Source organism: Asterias amurensis, chromosome 16 (assembly GCF_032118995.1).
Source record: "Asterias amurensis chromosome 16, ASM3211899v1".
Classification (NCBI taxonomy): Eukaryota; Metazoa; Echinodermata; class Asteroidea; order Forcipulatida; family Asteriidae; genus Asterias; species Asterias amurensis.
Window position 1 is genome coordinate 10,965,840 of NC_092663.1, and position 22,101 is coordinate 10,987,940.

At 38.5% G+C, this 22,101-nt stretch overlaps 2 protein-coding genes across 2 annotated transcripts in view; one reads left to right on the forward strand and one right to left on the reverse strand.

The window, feature by feature from the left end:
• The first annotated feature begins 291 nt into the window (after positions 1 to 291).
• Positions 292 to 22,101, forward strand: part of LOC139949104 (lanosterol synthase-like) — a 35,899-nt gene continuing 14,089 nt past the window's right edge. The window contains exons 1-12 of the mRNA XM_071947510.1: positions 292 to 423; positions 2,131 to 2,322; positions 4,065 to 4,203; positions 4,729 to 4,837; positions 7,013 to 7,134; positions 8,640 to 8,736; positions 10,642 to 10,777; positions 10,969 to 11,077; positions 11,767 to 11,885; positions 13,445 to 13,542; positions 15,023 to 15,050; positions 16,277 to 16,456. Coding sequence (XP_071803611.1) covers positions 2,149 to 2,322; positions 4,065 to 4,203; positions 4,729 to 4,837; positions 7,013 to 7,134; positions 8,640 to 8,736; positions 10,642 to 10,777; positions 10,969 to 11,077; positions 11,767 to 11,885; positions 13,445 to 13,542; positions 15,023 to 15,050; positions 16,277 to 16,456 — 1,311 coding nt within the window. The 5' untranslated portion in view covers positions 292 to 423; positions 2,131 to 2,148. The remainder of the gene's footprint in view (positions 424 to 2,130; positions 2,323 to 4,064; positions 4,204 to 4,728; positions 4,838 to 7,012; positions 7,135 to 8,639; positions 8,737 to 10,641; positions 10,778 to 10,968; positions 11,078 to 11,766; positions 11,886 to 13,444; positions 13,543 to 15,022; positions 15,051 to 16,276; positions 16,457 to 22,101) is intronic.
• LOC139949140 (melatonin receptor type 1B-B-like) lies at positions 20,007 to 21,164 on the reverse strand. The gene has a single exon (XM_071947544.1). It carries the CDS (start codon positions 21,162 to 21,164, stop codon positions 20,007 to 20,009), a length of 1,158 nt encoding a protein of 385 aa, XP_071803645.1.

Sequence of the window (22,101 nt, forward strand, 5' to 3'; positions counted from 1 at the left end):
CAAAGGATAGAAACTGGAATATTTTAATATTAAGCCACGCCTTTTTGACCCAGGGACTGCAGCTTGTTCATGCACAGGAAATGAAATTGATGTTTGAATGAGTAATTTTTGAACCAATTCGAGTTCATATCTTGTGTGAACAACTTTAACAATGAAATTTATTCCATGGTGTAGTTTTTAATCAAAGTTGATATCAAAATTCCGCGAAATCGTTACAAAATTACTTGAATGAAGAACAACTTCAACAGCAAGAACTGCATGTAGGTGGAGCATTGGTTTGGTTATTAATAGTTCAAAGATCAAAGGTCACACATCATGCAGTTCGTGAAGTAAACTCTTTGAAAGAGTTATGCTGCCGGCCTTTTAATCAACTTTTATGAGCTGATAAATAGACATCTCTAGAGGTTTTATTGCAGAGAAGATGTAAGTATGGAGTTAAAAAGAAGTGGTAATCATATTGTTTGTGAGTTTATTATGTGTATGACAAATGTAAAATTGTTCAACTTCTTAACTTGTTCAGCAGGGGACTTCAGTAGAGTAGGCTAAGTTCAATTCAATCAAGTTTTATATGACTTGTAATAATTATCTTCTAATGTTTTGTTCTATCTAATCAAATAGAATAGAAGAAAACATAACAGTTTTCTTCCTTGTTCTCCATGCTTCTTACCTCAATTTTTCAATTTTCAAATTCCAATTCAACATGCAAATGCGGAAGTTATGGTTTAAATAATAACAACTGTTACTGTCTGTAGGAGTCCGAACACCAGTCCCACCATAATAATGCAAACACCTTTTTTTCAGTTTAGCCAATTCCTTTTTGCTAGCCTACACACAGGTACATGTAGTAAGTAACATTTTAAAACAAAACATTGTTCAGTATGACCATGGAGGCCATGGTATGACAGTATTTACATTAATAAAAAAACACACCAAAAAAACGATAATTCTACCCGTACCTCCAAGAAAAAAAAATAGAAAACTAGACACTTTTTCAAAAGATCTGTATTCAGAAAACTGTGAAAGAGTAAGACACTGGACACTATATTGGTATTGTCAAAGACCAGTCTTCTTATCACTTGGTGTATCTCAACATAGGCATAAAATAACAAACATGTGAAAATTTGAGCTCAATTTGTGAAAATTTGAGCTCAATTTGTCGTCAAAGTTGCGAGATAACTATATATGAAGAAACAAAAATCACCCTTGTTACACAAAGTTGTGTGCTTTCAGATGCTCGATTTCGGGACCTCAAATTCTAATTCTGATGTCTTGAAATCAAATTTGTTGAAAATTACTTCTGTCTCGAAAACTATGTTACTTTAGAGGGAGCCGTTTGTCACAATTTTCTATACTATATCAACCTCTCCCCATTACTTGTTACAAGTAAGGTTTTATGCTAATAATTATTTTGAGTAATTACCAATAGTGTCTACTCCAGGGTCCAACCAAGACTAGTCTTACCTCGCTTTATCGAAGGACAAGCCTTAAGTTTTTAATATCTCCTATAGGACTAGTCCTTAAGTTAGAACTAGTCCTAACTCTTTGTGAAGTCCACCCCAGATCTGTAAAATTCCCCAGGGATTCCCGGGGAAAGCTTAATAAAAAAAAACAATAAAATTATACCATAATTTAGCCCCATAAATATGATCTGTTCTCGGGGTCGTAGGCCTATTGGCGCTATTTTATTATATTCCTACCTAGTGCCTATTACATCTCTGAGTAAAGAGCAAATTGGAACTGATTGTGTGGCTATATTTTCATGATGGCGATAGTTGGTGCATTTGGCACCAACACCATACTTCGGGGAGGTCTTCAATGTCAACAGTCCCTTAGTGTGAATAATAAAGCCCCATTCAGCATCTTAGTGATATTATATTTTGTCTAGTCTTGGTATGAACAGTATGGCATTGGAGGCACTGACAATTGAACACCTTTGATAATTGTCAACGACCAGTAATATACACTTGGTGTATCCCGGCAACATGCATAAAATAACAAGTTTGTGAAAAAAAGGGTAAAGGGTTTTCTATTCAGCAATCAGTAGGGGGATGACTGTTGCAACCAAGTTGGCTGACTGCAACATTGTTTAAAAAGTCAATGAATCCTTCTCTCTTTGATTCCCTGATTTAGTCAAAAGTTGGACCCAACATGAGCGGCCGACGGAACCGAGGAGGTCCCCACAAAACAGAGCCAGCTACTGATCTCACAAGATGGCGCCTCTCTAATGTCGATGGACGGCAGACCTGGCGCTTCATCGAGGAGGGTGAACCAGTGGACAGAGAGCAAAACTTTGTTGAGAAGTTTAGCTTGGGCTTAGACATTGTGAGTATTGAAGGGTGATTTCTATTCGTAGTGTCCAAAGGCCAGACAACCAGACAGCCCAGTACATCAGTCTCAGATTCTGGTGGCTGAATCATCTTAGTATAGGCTTGGTTTCTGGTATGAACACTTATCGTCTTTGAGCAAAACATTTAACTAAGCCATAATTGTTTCTCTTAAAGGCAGTGGACACTATTGGTAATTACTCAAAATAATTATTTGCACAAAACCTTACTTGGTAACTAGTAATGGGGAAAGGTTGAAAGTATAGAACATTGTGAGAAATGGCTCCCTCTGAAGTAATGTAGTTTTCAAGAAATAAGTAATTTTCCACCAATTTTATTTCGACACCTCAGATTTATAATTTGAGGTCTCGAAATTGAGCATGTTCTGGTGCTAAGTCACCAGAGTGTGGTCGTGACACTTGTGTCCTTGAGCAAGATACTTTACTATAATTGCTTCTCTTCACCCAGGGGTATAAATGGGTACCTGCGAGGGTAGAGGTTGATATTGTGAATGAAAAAGCCTTTGGAGCGTTATAAACTGTTGCCCAGGTTGTATACTCCCAAGGGAGCTGAGAAACATTAAAAGCGATGTTATTGGCCCTATGACCAGGGCACTAATGTAAAGCGCATTGATACGGTTATTGTGAAATGCGCTATATAAGAGTTATTATTATTCGTTATTTATTAGTGTGGTTTCAGATGCCCGAGAAAGTCTCAGATTCAAAGGTATACCCTCCCTTTAACCCAGGTGTTTAATTAGAAACCTGTAAGGGCTGAGGTAGTATTGACGGTTTTGTTAGCAGCTTGAGGCAGTATGCAAACCATGTACATGTAGGGCACCTATAATTTTGGTCACGTGTCATTTCAGCTAGAAATATTTCCATACTTTCAAAAGCATGATTGATTGTCAGTTTTATTTTTGGATTTACTAGATAAACATACAGACACCTTAAAATAAACTTTGCCACAAGGAGATTACAAAACCTGAAAAGTTTTTGGAGGACTTTCAAGTACCCAATCTTCAATTGATCTTGTTACGAAGTCCAGTTTGTTATAGCATTTCAAACAATTGAATGAACAATGGCATTTTTGTGACACATCATTTTAAAAATGTTTGGAAAGATTTAGAAGAGATATGCTAAGAATGTAGCAAGGGACCTCAAAATTATGGCTGTTTGTTCCCCTTTCTTTTTTTCCAATAAATTCTTCCTTTATTTGAGGTTAAATTGTCTAAAGGATACTGTTGTGACTATGATTTTAAATCATTGCTTTTTTGTGCTCTCTTTGGTTAGGAGTTGCAATTTAAGGACTAGCTTCAACAAAATCTTTAACCCTTCTACTGTTTAACCATTCAATGTCATGCACTGACTTTTGCAATGATTATAGATCTATTATATCAGCCTGTAATTACACAGAACACATTCAACCCTCCTGTATGACCGTTCTTCATGCAAGTGATTTAAAATGAAACTATATTATGCAAGCCTGCAATATGAGGCCTGTCATGTGGTGATTACACAGTCCACAGTCAACCCTCCTACTGTGTGGCCATCCGATATCATCCACTCTGGTTTTGAATGATAGATAGGCCCGATCGATGCCAGCTGGCTATTTGATATCATTTGCTGAATGCATCTGCGTATAGAATACAGTCACCCCACCTACTATTTGATGATTCAATGTTCTACAGCCACTTGTTTATTTTTGTTAGGGCTAACTTTTCAAAAAATTTTTTTTAAGAGTGAGGAGGCGCCACCCTTGGCCAAACCAGCCACAGCCCAAGAAGCAGCGACTAATGGCATGCTGTTTTACTCCAAGCTTCAAACAGAAGACGGCCACTGGAGTGGGGACTATGGGGGACCTCTCTTCCTTATGCCAGGTGAACTTTGACCCTATCACCTTGCACTCATTAGTTGCCTTGCTTATTAATGTAGGGATATTATTGTCAAATTGTTGAGGCTGGTACTGCTCCTGGATGAGGCCTTTGTGCATAATGGGCTAGTAAGTCATTCAGTTAACTCTAATATACGCAGTCCCCCTCCCCCTGCCTACAACTAACCCATGAAAAACCCAGCCAGCCCCACACAGCTCTGTGTTGCATTCCATTGTTCTGTACACTTAAGAAAAATCCTGTTTTTCCAAGCTGTAAAATAACACTTTGTGTGCGTGTGTAGCTCCACAAAATGTCAAGTTCCCTCGCGGAAGTTTCAGGAGGAAAACCTACCAAGTACCAAGAACTAAGTTTCAAGTCCAACATTATGTAGAATTCTTTTGTGCTCAGGTCCACAACTTTGTATGTATAGAGTTAAAACGCACACTTAAGTGAAAGCTTGAATGCAATAAATTTCACTCGCAGTAAAAAATCTTCAGACGTTTTATTTTTCTGGGCTTGTACTTCTTGTAGGTCTACTTATAGTCTGCTACATCACAAAGACTGAACTACCAGATGCAGTTAAGAAGGAGATGGTCCGGTACCTACGCTCTGTTCAGTGTCAAGATGGCGGATGGGGTTTGTAAGTAGAATACTCATCAATGGTTCAATTTTATAAGTGGGATGTTTTTTGGCGGTCATAGCCAATGACTATTTCAGTTGAATTGGCCATTGGTTAATCACTGACGAATGACCAAAACTGTTATTGGTTACGACGGCCAAAAGGCACCCCTGTATGTCTACCGTGGAATAATTAATAAATGGTAAGCCCCAGGGCCTAAATTTTTGGGGAAACCCCCTCAAAAAAAGACCGCATGGCTTTTAGCTCAAAATATTGACTGGGCCTGAATTTTATCCACAAGACCAGAATTGAAATGAGAAGAAAAAATGGCGTCACAGTTTATAACAAATGTACTGTTTGAATTTGAAAAAACCCTAAGAGAAGATTTATCTTGCGTGTGAGAATAGATCAATCCATTAAGCTCCGCCCCATTGCGTATTGACCAATCACAACGCAACGAAGGTCCGACACTAAGGTCCGACATGCGTGCGCGTATGCTTGGCGCGCGACAGAGTTGTGCAGAAAGCATAGAGCTATATGGAAGAAAGGCATTGGAGAGACCCACGTGTTCTTGCTCACAGGTGCGTCGTGGGCGGAGCCTACTGGATCGGTCTATTCTTCACTAACCAACAGAATTATATTTCATGCCTGAATTATATTTCACAGAGACAGCAAAGGCAATTGCCTCCATGTCCCCTGGTCGTTGCCTTGGTGCCATTGTAATGCTCCAGGGGTGGATTTCACAAAGGTAGTCCTAACTTAGGACTAGTCCTAGGCAATGCTAAGAGATAGGACTGGTCCTAAGTTAGGACCAGTAACTCATCCTAACTTGGGACTGGTCCTATCTCTTAGCATTGCCTAGGACTAGACCTAAGTTAGGACTACCTTTGTGAAATCCACCCCAGTAGAAATTTACTATTTCCTCATAGGGTGCCCTTTACCAAAGAAAAAACGCCTTGGTGCCCTTGCCCTTTCCAGAACAAAGCATACAGTCCTGATATTGAACACACTTAAATTCATCATTTGAACATAAATACAATACTGTGGGAATTGTCCAGTCATAAGTTTACTGCCCCAACGCTAAAATCACTGTCTTTCTGCTGACTCCGATCCAGTGTAAAATTCAAGCCCTGTTCCGCCAGTCCCAGACAGCAGACCTGTGTTTTTTCCATACAAAATGCAAGCTGTCTGACTAGAATGCAGATTTGATAAGACATGTGGCCACTCTCCAATTCCTACCAGCAAATTTGAACAGTCTAGTTCTACTCGAAAGCAAATACGTGCACACACACCAAATTGAATTCAGACTAATTATCAGACCATTCATATCCACTACCAGCATATTTTAACAGATGTTAGTTTGCATCGTGAATAAAGGTGTTTTTACCCTCACACCGATGTGTATTAAGGGCTCAGGATACTCAGTACTTTCCCTTGAGTTCTGTGAAAAACATACACATTGATGTATGGGTAAAAATAAATTATACAGCATTTTTTATTGATGAATAAAGGTAGAAGTGTTATTTTTAATACAAGTAAATTTCACTTTCAGGTATTTTCTGAGAATAAATTACAGGCAACTTTTATTCAATCATGCTTTTTAGTTGCTCCTTTTCCCCCACCTCCAGAAAGGAATGAAAAAAGATAAGAAGACACACGCCCCAATTGGGACTATTGTTTTTTTTACTACTTCTATTTTTATTGATTTACTATTGATATCCAACAGGGGATAGCCACCATTTTCAGGTTTCATTATCAACTTTTAACCAAGGCTGAGAGATTTTAGACTTTCATCTTATTTTAAACCTTAATGTATGTTGGATGGAAAAAATATCAATTATTTTCTTCAGATAAAAACTTACAGATGGGACATAAATGCCAAGGAACAATTATAATCAAGTGTCTTGCTCAAGGACACAAGTGCTGGTACCAAGATTCAAAACCACGTTGTGAAAATGTTGTGCTAGACTGGTCGGCCACGATACACTATTAAAACCCAATAGGCTATACTGTGGCCCTTTTCCAAACCACAGCTTCAGACTGTTTTGACATTTTGAGCGTGCTTTGGGCTTCAGACGGCCTGAAGCCGAATCCAAAGCCGAAGCCGTGGTTTCGAAAAGGGCATGTGTTTTTTTAAACCTGCTCTACAGAAATCCAAGGATCAAGGTTTGTTTTTCTTATAAATTTCCTTTTCAGACATGTTGAAGGCCCGCCTACGGTCTTTGGTTGCGCAACCAACTATGTCGCTATGAGACTCCTTGGTATTGGTCCAGAAGATCCAGACCTGATGAAATGTAGGAAGCTTCTTCATTCCTTAGGTACATATACCTTACTGGCTAAAGACCAATCCGACATGCACCGGGTGCGCAAGTGTTGAGCACCGCGTGCCATTTGCTGTAGTGTCTTCAATGCCTAGATTGTGCATAAAAAGACACAGCAGTTGGTAATTTTCAATAGAGGGCGCTACCAATTTTGTTTCATCGGATTGGTCTATTGGACCTTCATCACGCTGCCACTATGTTGGTCATGTTCCCTGTATCCAACAAAAGTAATGGATGCTAATATTCATTGTACAAAAAGGAACCGGGCTAATTTTCCTTCCAGCCTCAGTTTGGTTGCAGTTATTTAGATTGAGAAAAATCAAGATGGCCCCACCAAAATAAAAGGTCTGTAATAGTGTACATTTATAATGGGCCTTTAACCTCTTTAGAGACCATAGCTGCCACAAGCAGCTTGTACCAAAATGCCCGGAGCGGCTGTTTGATATTTTGAAAAAATTTTGCTCAAACAAGAGGGTCAAAGAAAAGGTACAGTATGGGACCGAATTGAAACTTTCCGATATTGCCCATATAAACAAAGAATCTACCACTCTAAAACAAAACCATGTATAATTACTATTTCTTAAAAACTTTCCTGACATTTTCCTGAAAATGATGGTGCAACAGAATACACCTGATTAGCAATGTCTGGGCTTATGGTGATGATGGTGAAGAAATGAGTGGTCTTTAAAGGGATGGTGCACACAACTTTGGTTAATTGCTCACTTCTATAGACGATGTGACCTCTGACATCACACGAAAACCATAACATGATTCGCGCGCATACCGCCGGGCAAAACCTTTGTGTTTTGGCAGCCAGCTAGAAAGTGTACGCAATCTTACTGTGACTGCGCAACTCAGTGCCCGGCGAAACATGACGTATAGAGTGTTTTGTCAACAGAGGGCGGTTTGATTGTAAACATAGGTCACATCGTCTATACAGACTGCTCTACAGGTACAGGGCTCTTTAAGCACTCCGCAGTAAGCAGAGCCATGAACTTTGACCCAGTTGCTTTGCCACAACACCTCATATATCCAAGCCTCTTCTACTATATCTATACCAGCAACTTTATTGATAAAAATTCATTTGCACAGAGATTGAAATTTATACCTTTGACCTTTAATTTATACATGTACATCTGTTTTGGAATTCATTCAACCTTGAAATTATCTGGGCATAATGCATAATTGCCAAAATGTTTTCAAAATCAAATTTAAGGGTCTTTGATCAAAATTTTATTTAAGGAACACATAATTGTTTGCACAACTGAATGGACCCTTCCCATGAAATATGCTAATTACATTTACGCATGCGTACAGACCCTATTGGTTGGCAAACGGCATCATAGAGTTGTGCACTATAAGCAGACGCGCAATCGCATCTGCGTCACACAGCCATTAGCCGTGTACAAAACAGCGTGATGTTCGCTCATTTTGCCAACCAAAATGTTATTTCGCATTTGACTTGTTTACTTATTGTCCTGTGTACTTGTTTGTGGTTGTAGGAGGTGCTGCGGCTATACCTTCTTGGGGCAAGTTCTGGCTGTCGGTTCTGAATGTTTATCAATGGGATGGAATGCACACCCTCTTTCCTGAGCTCTGGTGAGTAACCTATGGTGCCCTCAGTGGTTAGAAAACAGACTTATTCAGGGATTTGTTTTCTCCGTTTTTAACCGGCAATCCCAACCCTAAAAATTTGTTTATTTATTTTTAATATTGATACATGTATAAACAAAATTTTTTATAACTAAGATTAAATTCAGAAGAAAGTGTCAACACCACGACGCGACAATCACAGCAGCAAATCATTAAAGACTTGTTCACTTGTCTATGTTTGTGCCTCTGCAGCGCACAGGCATCTAGTTGTTCCTTTTTTATTGTTTGACATTTTGAGTGGCTTAGTAAAGCTGATTTAAGACGATGTATACCAACCATCCTCAGATAATCAGAAAGGTGCTCTTGTAAGGTTTGCATTAATGCGCCGTCTCTTTGGTACGGGTCTCTAGGTTGGTTGGTCTTCTCCTGGACCCAATTTCATGGCTCTGCTTACCGGAAGCAGGGAATTCAGTGCATACGGCAAGCATATTTCACGGGTTAGGGGCGAATTTGGGCTTCTGCGCGTGCGTACTCCACTTTACTAGGCATTCTACGCTTACAAGGCTAGCGCAGAAATTCGGCGCTTGCACGTAAGCGGGGAATCGTGATCGTAAGCGCAGAATTCGGCGGTAAGCAGAGCCATGAAATTGGGCCCTGGTGGCTCACTTACATGTAAAAGTACATGTGCACACGTGTGAAGATCGCATTACACCAGTAATTCTGACCACATTACACCAGTCCTAAGAAGCCTTCACTAGTTACCAGCTGAACAGTGACTTACAGACAAAGTCTTACTCATCACATTTAAGCCATTGGACACTTTTGGAACAGAAATTTTTTTAAAGTTCACAGATTTACAAATAACTTACAGGGTTTACAGAAGGTAATGGTGAAAGACTTCTCTTGAAATATTATTCCATGAAATGCTTTACTTTTTGAGAAAACATTAAAACAATGTCAATTCTCGATATCGAGAATTACGAATTATTTTAAAACACACGTCATGACACGGCGAAACGTGCGGAAACAAGGGTGGGTTTTCCCGTTATTTTCTCCCGACTCCGATGACCAATTGAGCCTAAATTTGCACAGATTTTATATATAAGTTGTGATACACGAAGTGTAGGCCTTGGACAATACTGTTTACCGAAAGTGTCCAATGGCTTTAAAGTTCTCCTCACCTAAATACATTGCTTCTCTCATCAACATCCATAAGCCATCTCCCTCAGGTCTCCTGACTTCCAGTGATCCTTCTCTGGTTGTCTCCCAAATCAAAACAATCATGGGGTGATCGAGCATTTGCTTCTGTCGCTCCTCGTTTGTGGAACACATTCCCCAACTCAGTAAATGTGTGACTGTTGACAACTTCAAGACCAAATTGAAAACACACCTTCCATCATGCCATTTTTCATTACTTTTCTTCTTGTCAGAGCCTTGAGCAACCCATAGGTGGATATGTTTTTTTGGCTTTATAACTGTCTTTAAAGACACACACTATTGGTAATTGCCAAAGACCAGTCTTCTCACTTGGTGTATCTCAACATATGCATAAAGAAACAAACCTGTGAAAATTTGAGCTCAATTGGTCTTGACAGTTGCAACATATTAATGAAAGAAAAAACACCCTTGTCCCACGAAGTTGAGTGCTTTCAGATGCTTGATTTCGGGACCTCAATTTGTAAATCTGAGGTCTCAAAATCAAATTCCTGGAAAATTACTTTTTTCATGAAAACTACGTTACTTCAGAAGGAGCCGTTTCTCACAATGTTTTGTACTATCAATAGCTCACCATTACTCGTTACCAAGTAAGGTTTTATGCTAATAATTAGTTTGAGTAATTACCAATAGTGTGCATTATTACACTCGGAAAACTCTATAGAATGCTGAGTATTTTTTTGTTTTTCATTGCAGGAATTTTCCAACGTATACTCCCGCTCATCCTTCTACCATCTGGTGCCATTGCAGACAGGTTTACCTGCCGATGAGTTACTGCTATGGGATCAAATTTCAGGCTGAACCAGATGACTTGATCATGGATCTCAGGATGGTACTTTATAATACAAATAATAATAACAAATAATGATACAAAGTTATTGAGTGCACTTTCTATTAAAACACTTCACTAGTACATGTATATATTTTTCATTTCAATTCTGGTGCTGTAGACAAAAGTTATCGTCTAGTAAAAAGTAACTTCTGATGAACATCGTTGGCCCATTTCTTTCTTTTTCTTTCCAGGAGCTTTATGTGGAGGACTATTACACCATCAATTGGCCAGCACAGCGAAGCAACATAGCACAAGTGGACTTGTACACGCCCCATAGTTGGCTGTATAACTTAGCATTCGGTAGGTAGAATACCCATTCTGTAACTTTTTTTAATGAGCTCCCTCCCCTACCCACCCTTTAAACTTTCTGTTTAGGAATCCTCAAAAACATTTAACCCAAATAATGATGTCCCATTTTTATACTAAGGGCCATGTCACACATGGCAACTTACAGGCAATCTACAGGCAATCTCAAAAAAGAAAATGCATTCACATTTGATTTTTTTTTTCTATAATGTTCACAATTTTTCCTTGGGGATGGTAAGACATTTGAAAAATGACTTAAAATGTGCTATAAGAGATGTTAAATTTGCATCGGGGATAAAGAATATTAATTTTTTCGAACTGCCTCTAGCTATCGGGCAACCTCGGTAGTCTAGTTGGTAAGACGCTGGTCTAGAATATGAAGGGTCGTGGGTTCGAATCACACCAGAGTAACATGCATGTGATAATTTTTTACAGGACTCTGGAAAGTACTGATTATACAGTGCTTTTAACACACATTGGTGTATGGGAAAAAAAAAAATAAAAAAAAAATAATGATAATAATAATAATAAAATGTGCTACCAAAGTGATTTTGTAGCATGCACTGCACTTGGTTGCCTCTTAGTTGCCTGGAAGAGTAGCCTCCTGTGACAATACCCTAAGGTTATATTTTCATGATGTTGTGTAACTGATCTTTGATTCCTTTTTCGTCTTTGGTATACAGGTTGCCTAGATATATATGAGAAGTACCATAGTGCTAAATGGCGGCAGAGTGCGCTAGACGAGTGCCTTGACCACATCAAAGCTGACGATGAGTTCACTCAATGCATCAGTATCGGACCTGTGAGTTTAATTTACATCATAAAAATAAGTATGATATTCTCGGTTGGGGTTTTTTCTTAGTTAAAAACGAATTATATTTCAATATCTTTCATTATTTCTTTCAGTGAAAGGTTTCTCAAAATGCTTTTTACTATCGAAAGCTGGTGTAGGCTTCTAACCAAAAGGGTTTTATTGCCTTTAATTATAAAACGTGCCTCAGGGTGACCTTGCGTCAACAAAAATCAGTCGGTGACTGACTTTTCAGGATCACACTGCGCCTGAGCTAAGACCATCGGGAACATTTCAGTCGGCGATTGTTTACAACCTGAGCGTAACTGCGATTATTTTAAGACAATCGAAACAGTCGCAGCTCGAAAGTATAACAGTAGCAAGAGTAGAACACTTTCAACTTTAGACGTGATCCTGCGTGATCCTGTTTGTCTGCGTGTTTGTTTGTTGCGGTGCAAGAAAATCGTAGGTCAACCTTAGGCCGGCTTAATAGTGATTACTAGACCTTTTAACAAGAGAAATAACAGAAAAGGGATAGTAAGAAACAAAGATTACATTGTGGTGGGATTTTAGGAAGAAACTTTTTTAAAAACATTTTGAGGTTAACCCCAACAAGGGAATCATTGTTTGTTGAAAAGGTATTCAACTAGTGGTTTAATCCCAACGAGGCCTGGTTTTGATAATTTTACCGAGACGAAGTCGAGGTAAATTATAAAGAACCAGGCCTCGGCGGGTTTAAACCACTAGTTGAAAACGATTCAACACACTTTGATTCCTTTTCATAAATACATTTTCAGTCAAAAACATCATTACTTTTGGTCAAAAAGTAAAATAAATGCAAACATTATAATTGTTAAATGATTTCTTTCAACACAACACCCCTCCAGCTATGAAATGGTAGAGCCCTCCGCCGCCCTCGGGTAAACAACTCGTTATAAGAAAATCCTGTGGGCATCGTTCGTATCGCGTGATGTGGCACAACTGTTTCAGCCGTTGCTCTCGACTAATAGGAATAAAGAAACTGTCTTATAAGAAAACGTGCAAGGGTGTGTGTCACGCCCATGAACTAACACTTTTTACCGGTCATAAACAAAGGTTTATACACACCCACGTGACGCGCTCTCCACCAATAGGAATAGCGAAATTGTCTGAGGTATTTATGAATATGGTTTTAAAGGCAAAGTAAACCTTTGGTTTTTGGAACCACTCAATGGTGTTAATCCTTTCATAAATGTTGATATAAATACAATAAAACTAACATGTGAAAATGTTGTCTTGTTTTGGAGATATCCTTGAAAATCCAGAGCTACATGTAATATGTCCAAGTAGGAATAATAATCCCTAATTTGTATACACAATCTGAGAAAGGTTACTGACAGAAATGCTTCTCAGATGCAAATATTGTGGCATAAAAACATACATATTTTGACATAACCATATTACTTAGAAGTGAAATGTTTCTCAAAATGCGTTATGCTATTGAAAGTTGCTGTAGGCTTTTAACCAAAACGTTATATTGCCATTAATTAAAACGCTTGGGGCTAACTGTGTTTTTGTTTTATCTTGAGCAGATCTCCAAAGTGATCAACATGTTGGTGCGATGGATGACAGACGGACCGGACTCGGCCATATTCAAACAACATGTTGAGCGTATTCCTGATTATTTATGGTATGTCTAGCTTGCCTTATATGTCTCTCTTTCTGTGTTATTAAGTTTTACATCAAAAACAGCGAGCGGAAAAGAACACCGGACTTAAAGACACTGGACACTATTGGTAGTTGTCAAAGACCAGTCTACTCACTTGTGCATAAAATGATAAACTTGTGAAAATTTGAGCTCAATCGGTTGTCGAAGTTGCGAGATAACTGTGAAAGAAAACAACACTCTTGTGACACGAAGTTGTGTGCTTTCAGATGCTTGATTTCGAGACCTCAAATTCTAAACCTGAGGTCTCGAAATCAAATTCGTGGAAAATTACTTTTTTTTGTGAAAACTACGTCACTTCAGAGGGAGCCGTTTCGCACAATGTTTTATACTATCAACCTCTCCCCATTACTTGTTACCAAGTGAGGTTATATGTTGATAATTATTTTGAGTAATTACCAATAGTGTCCACTGCCTTTAAACTCTAGGCCAAATTTCATAGAGCTAATTTAGCACAAATAGTAGATAAGTACAGCAACATTATGCTTACAAGATTAAGGTTTCCACCCAAAGTACCATGTCACATGGGAAATTTTTGGCTGGTACCCTGCTCATTTCTGCTAAGCTAGAAACTGCTATACACAATTTTCTGCTTTCTATGAAATTGGGTCCTGGGTGACTCTGATTAGCAGAGTGTGGGTTCAAGTTCCTGACATGACACGTGTCCTTAAAGGGAAGGTACACTATTGGTAATTGTCAAAGACCAGTCTTCTCACTTGGTGTATCCCATCATAACCATAAAATAACAAGCCTGTGAAAGTTTGGGCTCAATTGGTCATCGAAGTTGCGAGGAAATGATGAAAGAAAAAACACCCTTGTTGGACGAATTTGTGTGCTTTCAGATAAGAATAAAAGACTTCTAGCTAGAAGTCTTTTATTATTTTAGTGTGAAATTACCTCTTTCTCAAAAACTAAGTTACTTCAGAGGGAGTCATTTCCCACAATGTTTTATACTATCAACAGCTCTCCAATGCTCGTTACCAAGTCAGTTTTTAGGTTAATATTTGTTTTGAGTAACTACCAAACATGTACTGTCCCTTTAACTAGCCCTAGATGGTGGTCTAGCCCTATTTTGTCAATAATTTTGTTCAATAATTTTGTTTAGTAGAAGTAACGATCATATATCCTAGCCGGGGATCATGCCGAGTTTAACACCAAATTCATGCCCCAGCAACTTTTTTGTTGTTGACAGATTTTGTTTTTATGGATGTTAAACTTGCATCGGTATAAAGAATATTGTTCTGTGAATAAAATGACAGGCATATTACTTGGGTGGGATTCAAACCCACGACCTTTGCAACTCTAGATGTCTTACCAACTAGACTACCGAGATTGCCTGGTAGCTAGAGTCAGTTCGAATCCTTTTGTTTTGCTATTGAAAAGTATTTTTTCATTTGTCATGTGGATTTATGTGAAAACCTGTTTTCTTTTGTTTTGTCATCAGGATCGGTTTGGATGGAATGAAAATGCAGGTAATTTTGACATTATTTATGGCCAGTTTTCTCTCATTTTCTTCAAGTTATTTTCCTTCAATTTGATAATTTTGAAAGTAGGGTCATCCTCATCTTCAGTGTGTTGTATACCTGTGTGAATCCTGTTTGTAAGTGTGGCGTAATTCTGTTGTAAACCATGCCCCCTTCACTCAGCACCTTTTTTTTTGGGGGGGGGGGGCGGGCGGGGGTTGAACAAGGAAAAAGTGGCTAGAGTGGTTTTCAACTCAACTACATCTTTATTAATGTGCCAGCGGTCTACCAACTGAGCTATCTATATAGTATCTAGCCCTATGTTGGCAGTCACCCTGCTTTGTTAATATCTTCTGGGTGCCAATTAGAAACCTAAGAACCACTAACTAGGATCAACTTAAAGGGGTTGGGTACTTTGTTTTAGAAACAAAACACAATGTTCACAGATTTACATTAAACTTACACGGTTTGAAGAGAATGATGGTAGCAAGCTTCCCTTAAAATATTACTTGCTGAGGTGCTTTAGGTTTCGATAAATGAGTAAAACAAGTCATGAACATTATTTTAGCATGTAGAATGTATTGTCGCGACATTGTTTAACTCATTTCTCAAAAACTACAGCACCTCAGTGTTAAGGTAATCTTTCTATTATCTTATGCTTCAAATGGTGAAGTTGAATGTAAATCTGTCGCAAAACTTTGTATCATTGAGGAAGAATACTATAATTATAGATATAATAACTATTTTACATAATATATTATTTATTTTTTTACATTACCAACTGACATTTGTTTGCCAAAACGGGATGGCAAAGTGTGAGGTTGTTGACTTTTTATCAAAGATTGTAGAGATGGGAAACTTGGGCTGAATATAAATGTGCACTTGACACCATTTCCGCAAGCAGCTCTTTTGATGGAGCAGAAGATCAGTGCAGACAATGACCATTGCTATTAATGATACAACAAAACATTTGCTTGCTGAAATGGCGTCGCTGAGTTTGACGCATTCCAAGCGTACATGTAGATATAGGGCTCCAGTTTCCCATCTTGCATCTTCAGCCCTCTATATATCTTTTTTATCTTCGCAGGCCACCAAAGGCTCCCAGTTGTGGGACACAGCGTTTGCTGGCTGTAATGGCGCCAATAAGTTTTATGGATTCTAACAATAGAATAGGGCTCCATTTCCCCATCTTGCGTCTTCAGCGCTCTATATATCTTTGCTTTTTATCTTCGCAGGGCACCAATGGCTCCCAGTTGTGGGACACAGCGTTTGCCGCCCAGGCCTTCCTAGAGGGAGGGGCTGCAAAGAACGAGTCACTCCATGAATGCCTTCAAAGGACTCACGATTTCTTCAAACTCACCCAGATCCCAGAAAACCCACCAAATTATCAGAAGTACTACAGGCAGATGAACAAGGTAAGCCGAGGTCTTAAAAATTAAAATTTGGGTGTTGAAATGTTTTTTTGGAGACTGCTTAGTTCTCAAAAGAACAGCGCCTAATTTTCATAGAGCTCGTTTGGCAGAAAATGCTACTTAGCAAATTTCTTTGCTATGCAAAAAATTATTGCACTGCCGGTGGAATTGGGATTAAACTTCATAGAATGTTGGCTGGTGACCCGTTTCTGCTAAGCTTGATGTGTCTGTACTTAGCAAGTTTTTCACCTGTAAACACAGATACTAACTAAGAGGTTTGTATTTTGTATTCCTATTGGGGATCATCTTCCTGTGGTTATAGCCATTCAGGTCTATAGTGTATTAGACCTCAATTAGTATTATCTGCGCAAAATATTATAAAATAACACTGCATTTTAAAAAATTTGTCATTTCCGTCACTGGGTTTTCCCTCAAACAAATTATCTGAAGTTTTCCTCGCGCATCTTAAATTGAATTTTCTTTCTCCCTGAACCAGAATTTTATTAAATGAAACTAAGTATAAACTAGAAATTGAGAGTTTGTGTACAAACTCAGGGTGTTCGGGTGAATGGTCAAATGAGGTCACGTTGTGTACAACATTTGTAGAACATTACAAGAGGTTTCATGTAGTGAAAGAATCTTGTACGTAGCGTTTGTGGTTCTCAAGATATGAATTTTTCAATTATTTACCGTTTATTTAACGTAATGACGTCATCAATGACGTCATCATTCCAAAAAAGTTGCGGGTTCATCTACTCATGAAGGTTCATGTTTATGATAAGTTTCAAGTTCATAGTAGTTTAACATTTTGTTCAAAATCGCACGAAGAAAGATGAGGTGAATCCCAGCGTAGTGGAATTTGAATTACGCGCGCCTTCAACGGAGTCTGCATGTGTATACACAACCCGTAATGCCCACAGCCACGCAGTGCTGTTTTGTCGTAGAGCATGGATACAATGTAGGTCTACATGAACTACACGCACACACACCCACACACCCACAATACAATAGTAGCATTCACATACATGAATGGCGATACTATCTGGTTTCTACGCGTAATGAATGGAGGTCAACACAAACGCGCGCTTTTACGACCAGAAGGCAAAATTCAACTGGCATTATGTTTGTGCAAAAGTTTGAGCAGGATAACTGATCTTCAAACTGATATTCAAATTTTGCGAATATGATATATAGTTCTTGAGATATGAACTTTTGAAATTTTGAACTTCCGGTTTCAACCGGAAGTAAAAGTCACATGAGGTCACGTTGTGCACGACTTTTGTAGCTAATTACAAGACCTTTTATATGCACCAAATATCTTGTGTGTGGCATTTGTAGTTCTCAAGATATGAACTCTCCAATTTTTAGCGTTTTTTTGAACGTAATGACGTCATCAATGACGTCATCATTCCAAAAATGTTGCTGTTTCGTCTACTCATTAAGATCAATATATATGGTAAGTTTCAGGTTCATACAAGCTTTAGTTTTTGCGAAAATCGCGCGAGAACGTTCGAGGAGAAGAACACGCAGAAAAAAAAAAAAAAAAAAAAAAAAACAGAACAATAACAATAGTTGTTCGGCTGGTGGCCGAACACCTAATAAACTAATTCAATGGTATAGACTATGCAAACTTTTTTACAATAAGTGTGACCTTGTGCATTCTGGTGCTAGTCTAAAATTGCGATGCGTCATAATTTCTACAGAAGTTAAGAGTTATGAAAGTAAAAGCTGGACAAGTTTTGAGATGTGCCCCCTAAACAAAAGGTGATAAGAATTGGACAGTGCAATCTCCATAAAATATGAGATTTTATGTTTCCTTCCACTGGGCTGTGTACAAATCATGCCTGCAGAAAGTCCGGGCTTGGTGGATCAGGTCACATTATCAAAAACAAATTTAATCTGTATTTATGAGCGACTACTTCTGTACAAATAAATAGTGTACACCAATGATTATAAGCTACGAACGAGTGTTATTTGAATCAAGAAATACTAGTTTAAAGGCAGTGGACACTATTGGTAGTTACTCAAAATAATTATTAGCATAAAACCTTACTTGGTAACAAGTAATGGAGAGAGGTTGATAGTATAAAACATTGTGAGAAACGGCTCCCTCTGAAGTGACGTAGTTATCGAGAACGAAGTAATTTTCCACGAATTTGATTTGGAGACCTCTGAATAGCATTTGAGGTCCCGAAATCAACCATCTGAAAGCACACAACTTCGTTTGACAAGGGTGTTTTTTCTTTCATTATTATCTCACAACTTCAACGACCAATTGAGTTCAGATTTTCACAGGTTTGTTAATTTAGGCATATGTTGAGATACACCCAACAAGAAGACTGATCTTTGACAATTACCAATAGTGTCCAGTGTCTTTAAATGCCAAATTCTTCCTCTAATTCTACCCAAAACTGCCTCTAGCTACCGATCAATCTCGGCAAGGTTGGTGGGTTTGAATCCCACCCGAGTAACATGCCTGTGATATTTTTTCACAGGACTCGGGAAAGTAGTATACAGTGCTAACACACATCGGTGTATGGGTTAAAAAAAAAAAAAACTAATACTCTTTATCCCTGATGCAAACTCAACATCTATTATATACCAAATTCTTAGTTTCTATCTGTGTTTTACAAACTATAAATCTGAAATTACCAATTTCTAATTATCCCTAATCACAGACTTTAGATTTATATATTGTAGCAATCAATGATCATAAGCTTGATCGAAAGTTTAAAACTGAAACTCACAAGGGACAAAATCATCTGCAGTTGAAACTAGTTTCAAACGATTAGAATCAATTTAAATTTAAAACTTTTGAGAGAAGAGTCCCTGGTTACACAGCAATTACAGGTTGTATGGCTTCTGACTGGCAACCCACACACAGATTTTGTTTAATATATACAGCAGTTGGTAGAGGAAAGGTGTCATAATATGGAACACCCCCTCCCCAGATGTTTACCCAAATAAGGTCAAATATAATAAGGATGTTGATTCGTAAGAGGGTGCCATCAGACAATTACGAAATGTTTACACATTCTCCATTCATGTGGACAGCATCTCCAGGTTGCACCATAGAGTTATAGATAAGAACTAGAGGGCGCACTGGCCTATTTATGTGCTCCGGCATGCCCGCAGGCGGCCATTTTCTAAGTTGACAAAACAGCCATCTCACAGCGTGTGTTTGTGCGGCCATTTTGTATGTTGAACAAACAGCATCGCGTGAGCGTTCAATAAAAAAAATGCTAAACGTGTATTTCATATTCAACGCGCATACAGAATGGCGTGCTTGTCATCTGGCGGTCCCGCCGCTTTTGTGCAAGCAGCATCACCAGTGCGCCCTCTAGTTCTTATATATAACTTTATGGGTTGCTTGTTACACTGTCATGGTAACCCAAGGTCAAAGGTACAAATCCTGCTGGTGAACACTTTTTTGTTAAAAAAATTAACGAATAAAAATTCATTTTGATACCTTTGATTAGAGAGGGTTGATATTAACTATGTTACAAGGCACAGAGTGAATCGGTACCTGAACATAAGGGGTTCATTGCCGCTATCATAGCCAGGTCCCTTTCATAGATTGAGTGTCATTGTCGCCTTCTTCAGTTGTACTTGGTTGTGCAGCAGTAGTTGATGTATGACTTATTGCATGGACTGGTCGTAGGATGTTTTGCTGTCTATTTGTGGAAGCTTTCATGTGAAAGGCTTGGACAAAGGCAGCTCGGTATTGCCTGTTTGTCACCCCGTAGATCACAGGATTAAGAATGGTGTTGATGTACTGAGGCAACAGATAAACCCAATCTCCTCCATTCCACAGAAAAACCTCAAATGGATTGTTAATTTGAGCTACTTTACAAATCCAGAAGAAGAGAGTGACAAAAATGTATGGAGATTGACAAATGAAGAACACCACACCATTGACAATCAACATTTTGGCAGCTTGGTTGCGGATTTGCACTGCTTTTCTGTCTGTCTCTGTTCTACCATTGGCACCCCTGCGTTTGTTGAGTACCTGTATGATGCGTGCATACATGTACACGTTGCTTAACATTGAAAGGAGCCAAGGAAGAATCAAGATGGCTTGACTGTAGTGATAAGCCCACAGGTCTATTAGTGTACAATAGGTTATAGCTGAGGGGAACATTTGGTAGAAGTCATCATCGGGCCAACGTACACATTGTCTTTGAAGAGTTGTAACAAAGGGTACTGCCAAAACACCCCAGATAAACCCAATCAACCAACAGAACGCAACGATTTTCAGGGTTCTTCGACGACCACGGATTTTAAGATGCTTTATAGGGTGGCAGATAGCGAGATATCTCTCATATGACGTCATAGTTATTAGTGCAATAGATGAAACATACCCGGTCAATACAGACCCCTTCGTCAACCAGCATTCCACAGGATGGGTGTAAGACGAATGAGGTTTCACCGATGACCGTATAAATGACAAAAGGTACAAGCACACGTAGCTGAACATAAACAACAAGTCAGCCCATGCCAAGTGTATCAAGTATACAGTCGTGTCCGACCTCACCTCAGGAACACGGAAAACTACAAACAGAAAAATGAAGTTGAAGAGTATACACAGACTCAAAATAGTGGGTAGAATAAAGGGTATTACGACTTTGTCTGTAGAATTATAGAGAATTAGGAGAGCTTCGTCTTCAGTGAGGTTCAGTGTATCATTTAAACTGCATTCTGTCGGTTCCATGGTGAAGTTTAGCTGCAATCCAATCAAGATCAAAAGCTACTCCTGTTAGGTTTTCAGCTCTGTTCAAAAGAAGCTTGGCGTAAATATCAGACGATATTTTTTGTCTAATTGTTGAAACTGGCCTAACAGCTTTTAGAGTGATGAGGTGAACTGTGGGCTCACATCATCTCAAATGCACTCTAAGTTCTGGTGTCGTCTTTCTCCTTTGTCTAGTAGTCACTTGCAGGTTGACATTTCTTGTGTTTGACACTTAGAGGCCATTATGCAAAACGTGTCTTACACGTCTTGCCATTTACTAAAATCAATAAGAAATGGGCTGTTTGTGAATCCATTTGTTAAAAACATAGATTATCAGAAAAAACCAAATATTTAAGTATGTATGTCAACTATACACGTCTTTATTGATTGAAGTTATTACTTTAAAAGCAGATAATTGCAAAGACGACTTCACCAGTTGCATAGCCACTTAGGCAAAGACGGGGATTTCGTCTTGTAAAAACAATTACAATTCAAACACTTAACACAACCCCATGTTGTCAGCTATAGTGTACATTTCAAAACACGCGATAAATGATTTCATGATGGCGCCGTCCATGCAGGAAAACACATTCACAGTATATACATAACTTGTTATTACAAGTGAAAATAGATTTATGATTGCCGTTATACTTTTTGAGATATGGTTTCAACAAGATTGGATAACTAAATATTCATAACCTGAATTAAGGCTAATTATTTAAGACTTTAAACCATTATTAAATTAAATGTTACATGTAAGTATTAGAACTAAGCTTTAGTTTGGTATGGGATCTAAGTTTTCCATGTCATTAATTTAGTTGTTATTTATTTAACAAAAATGTGTACAATGGTTCAAGGGAGTAAGGGAAACAAAAAATATTACAAATTTATTAGTGTTTTTTTTTCTATTATGATAGGA

What these genes read in the sequence shown, in the direction of transcription:
- LOC139949140 (XM_071947544.1), bottom strand. Translation starts at nt 21,164, where the DNA reads ATGGAACCGACAGAATGCAGTTTAAATGATACACTGAACCTCACTGAA.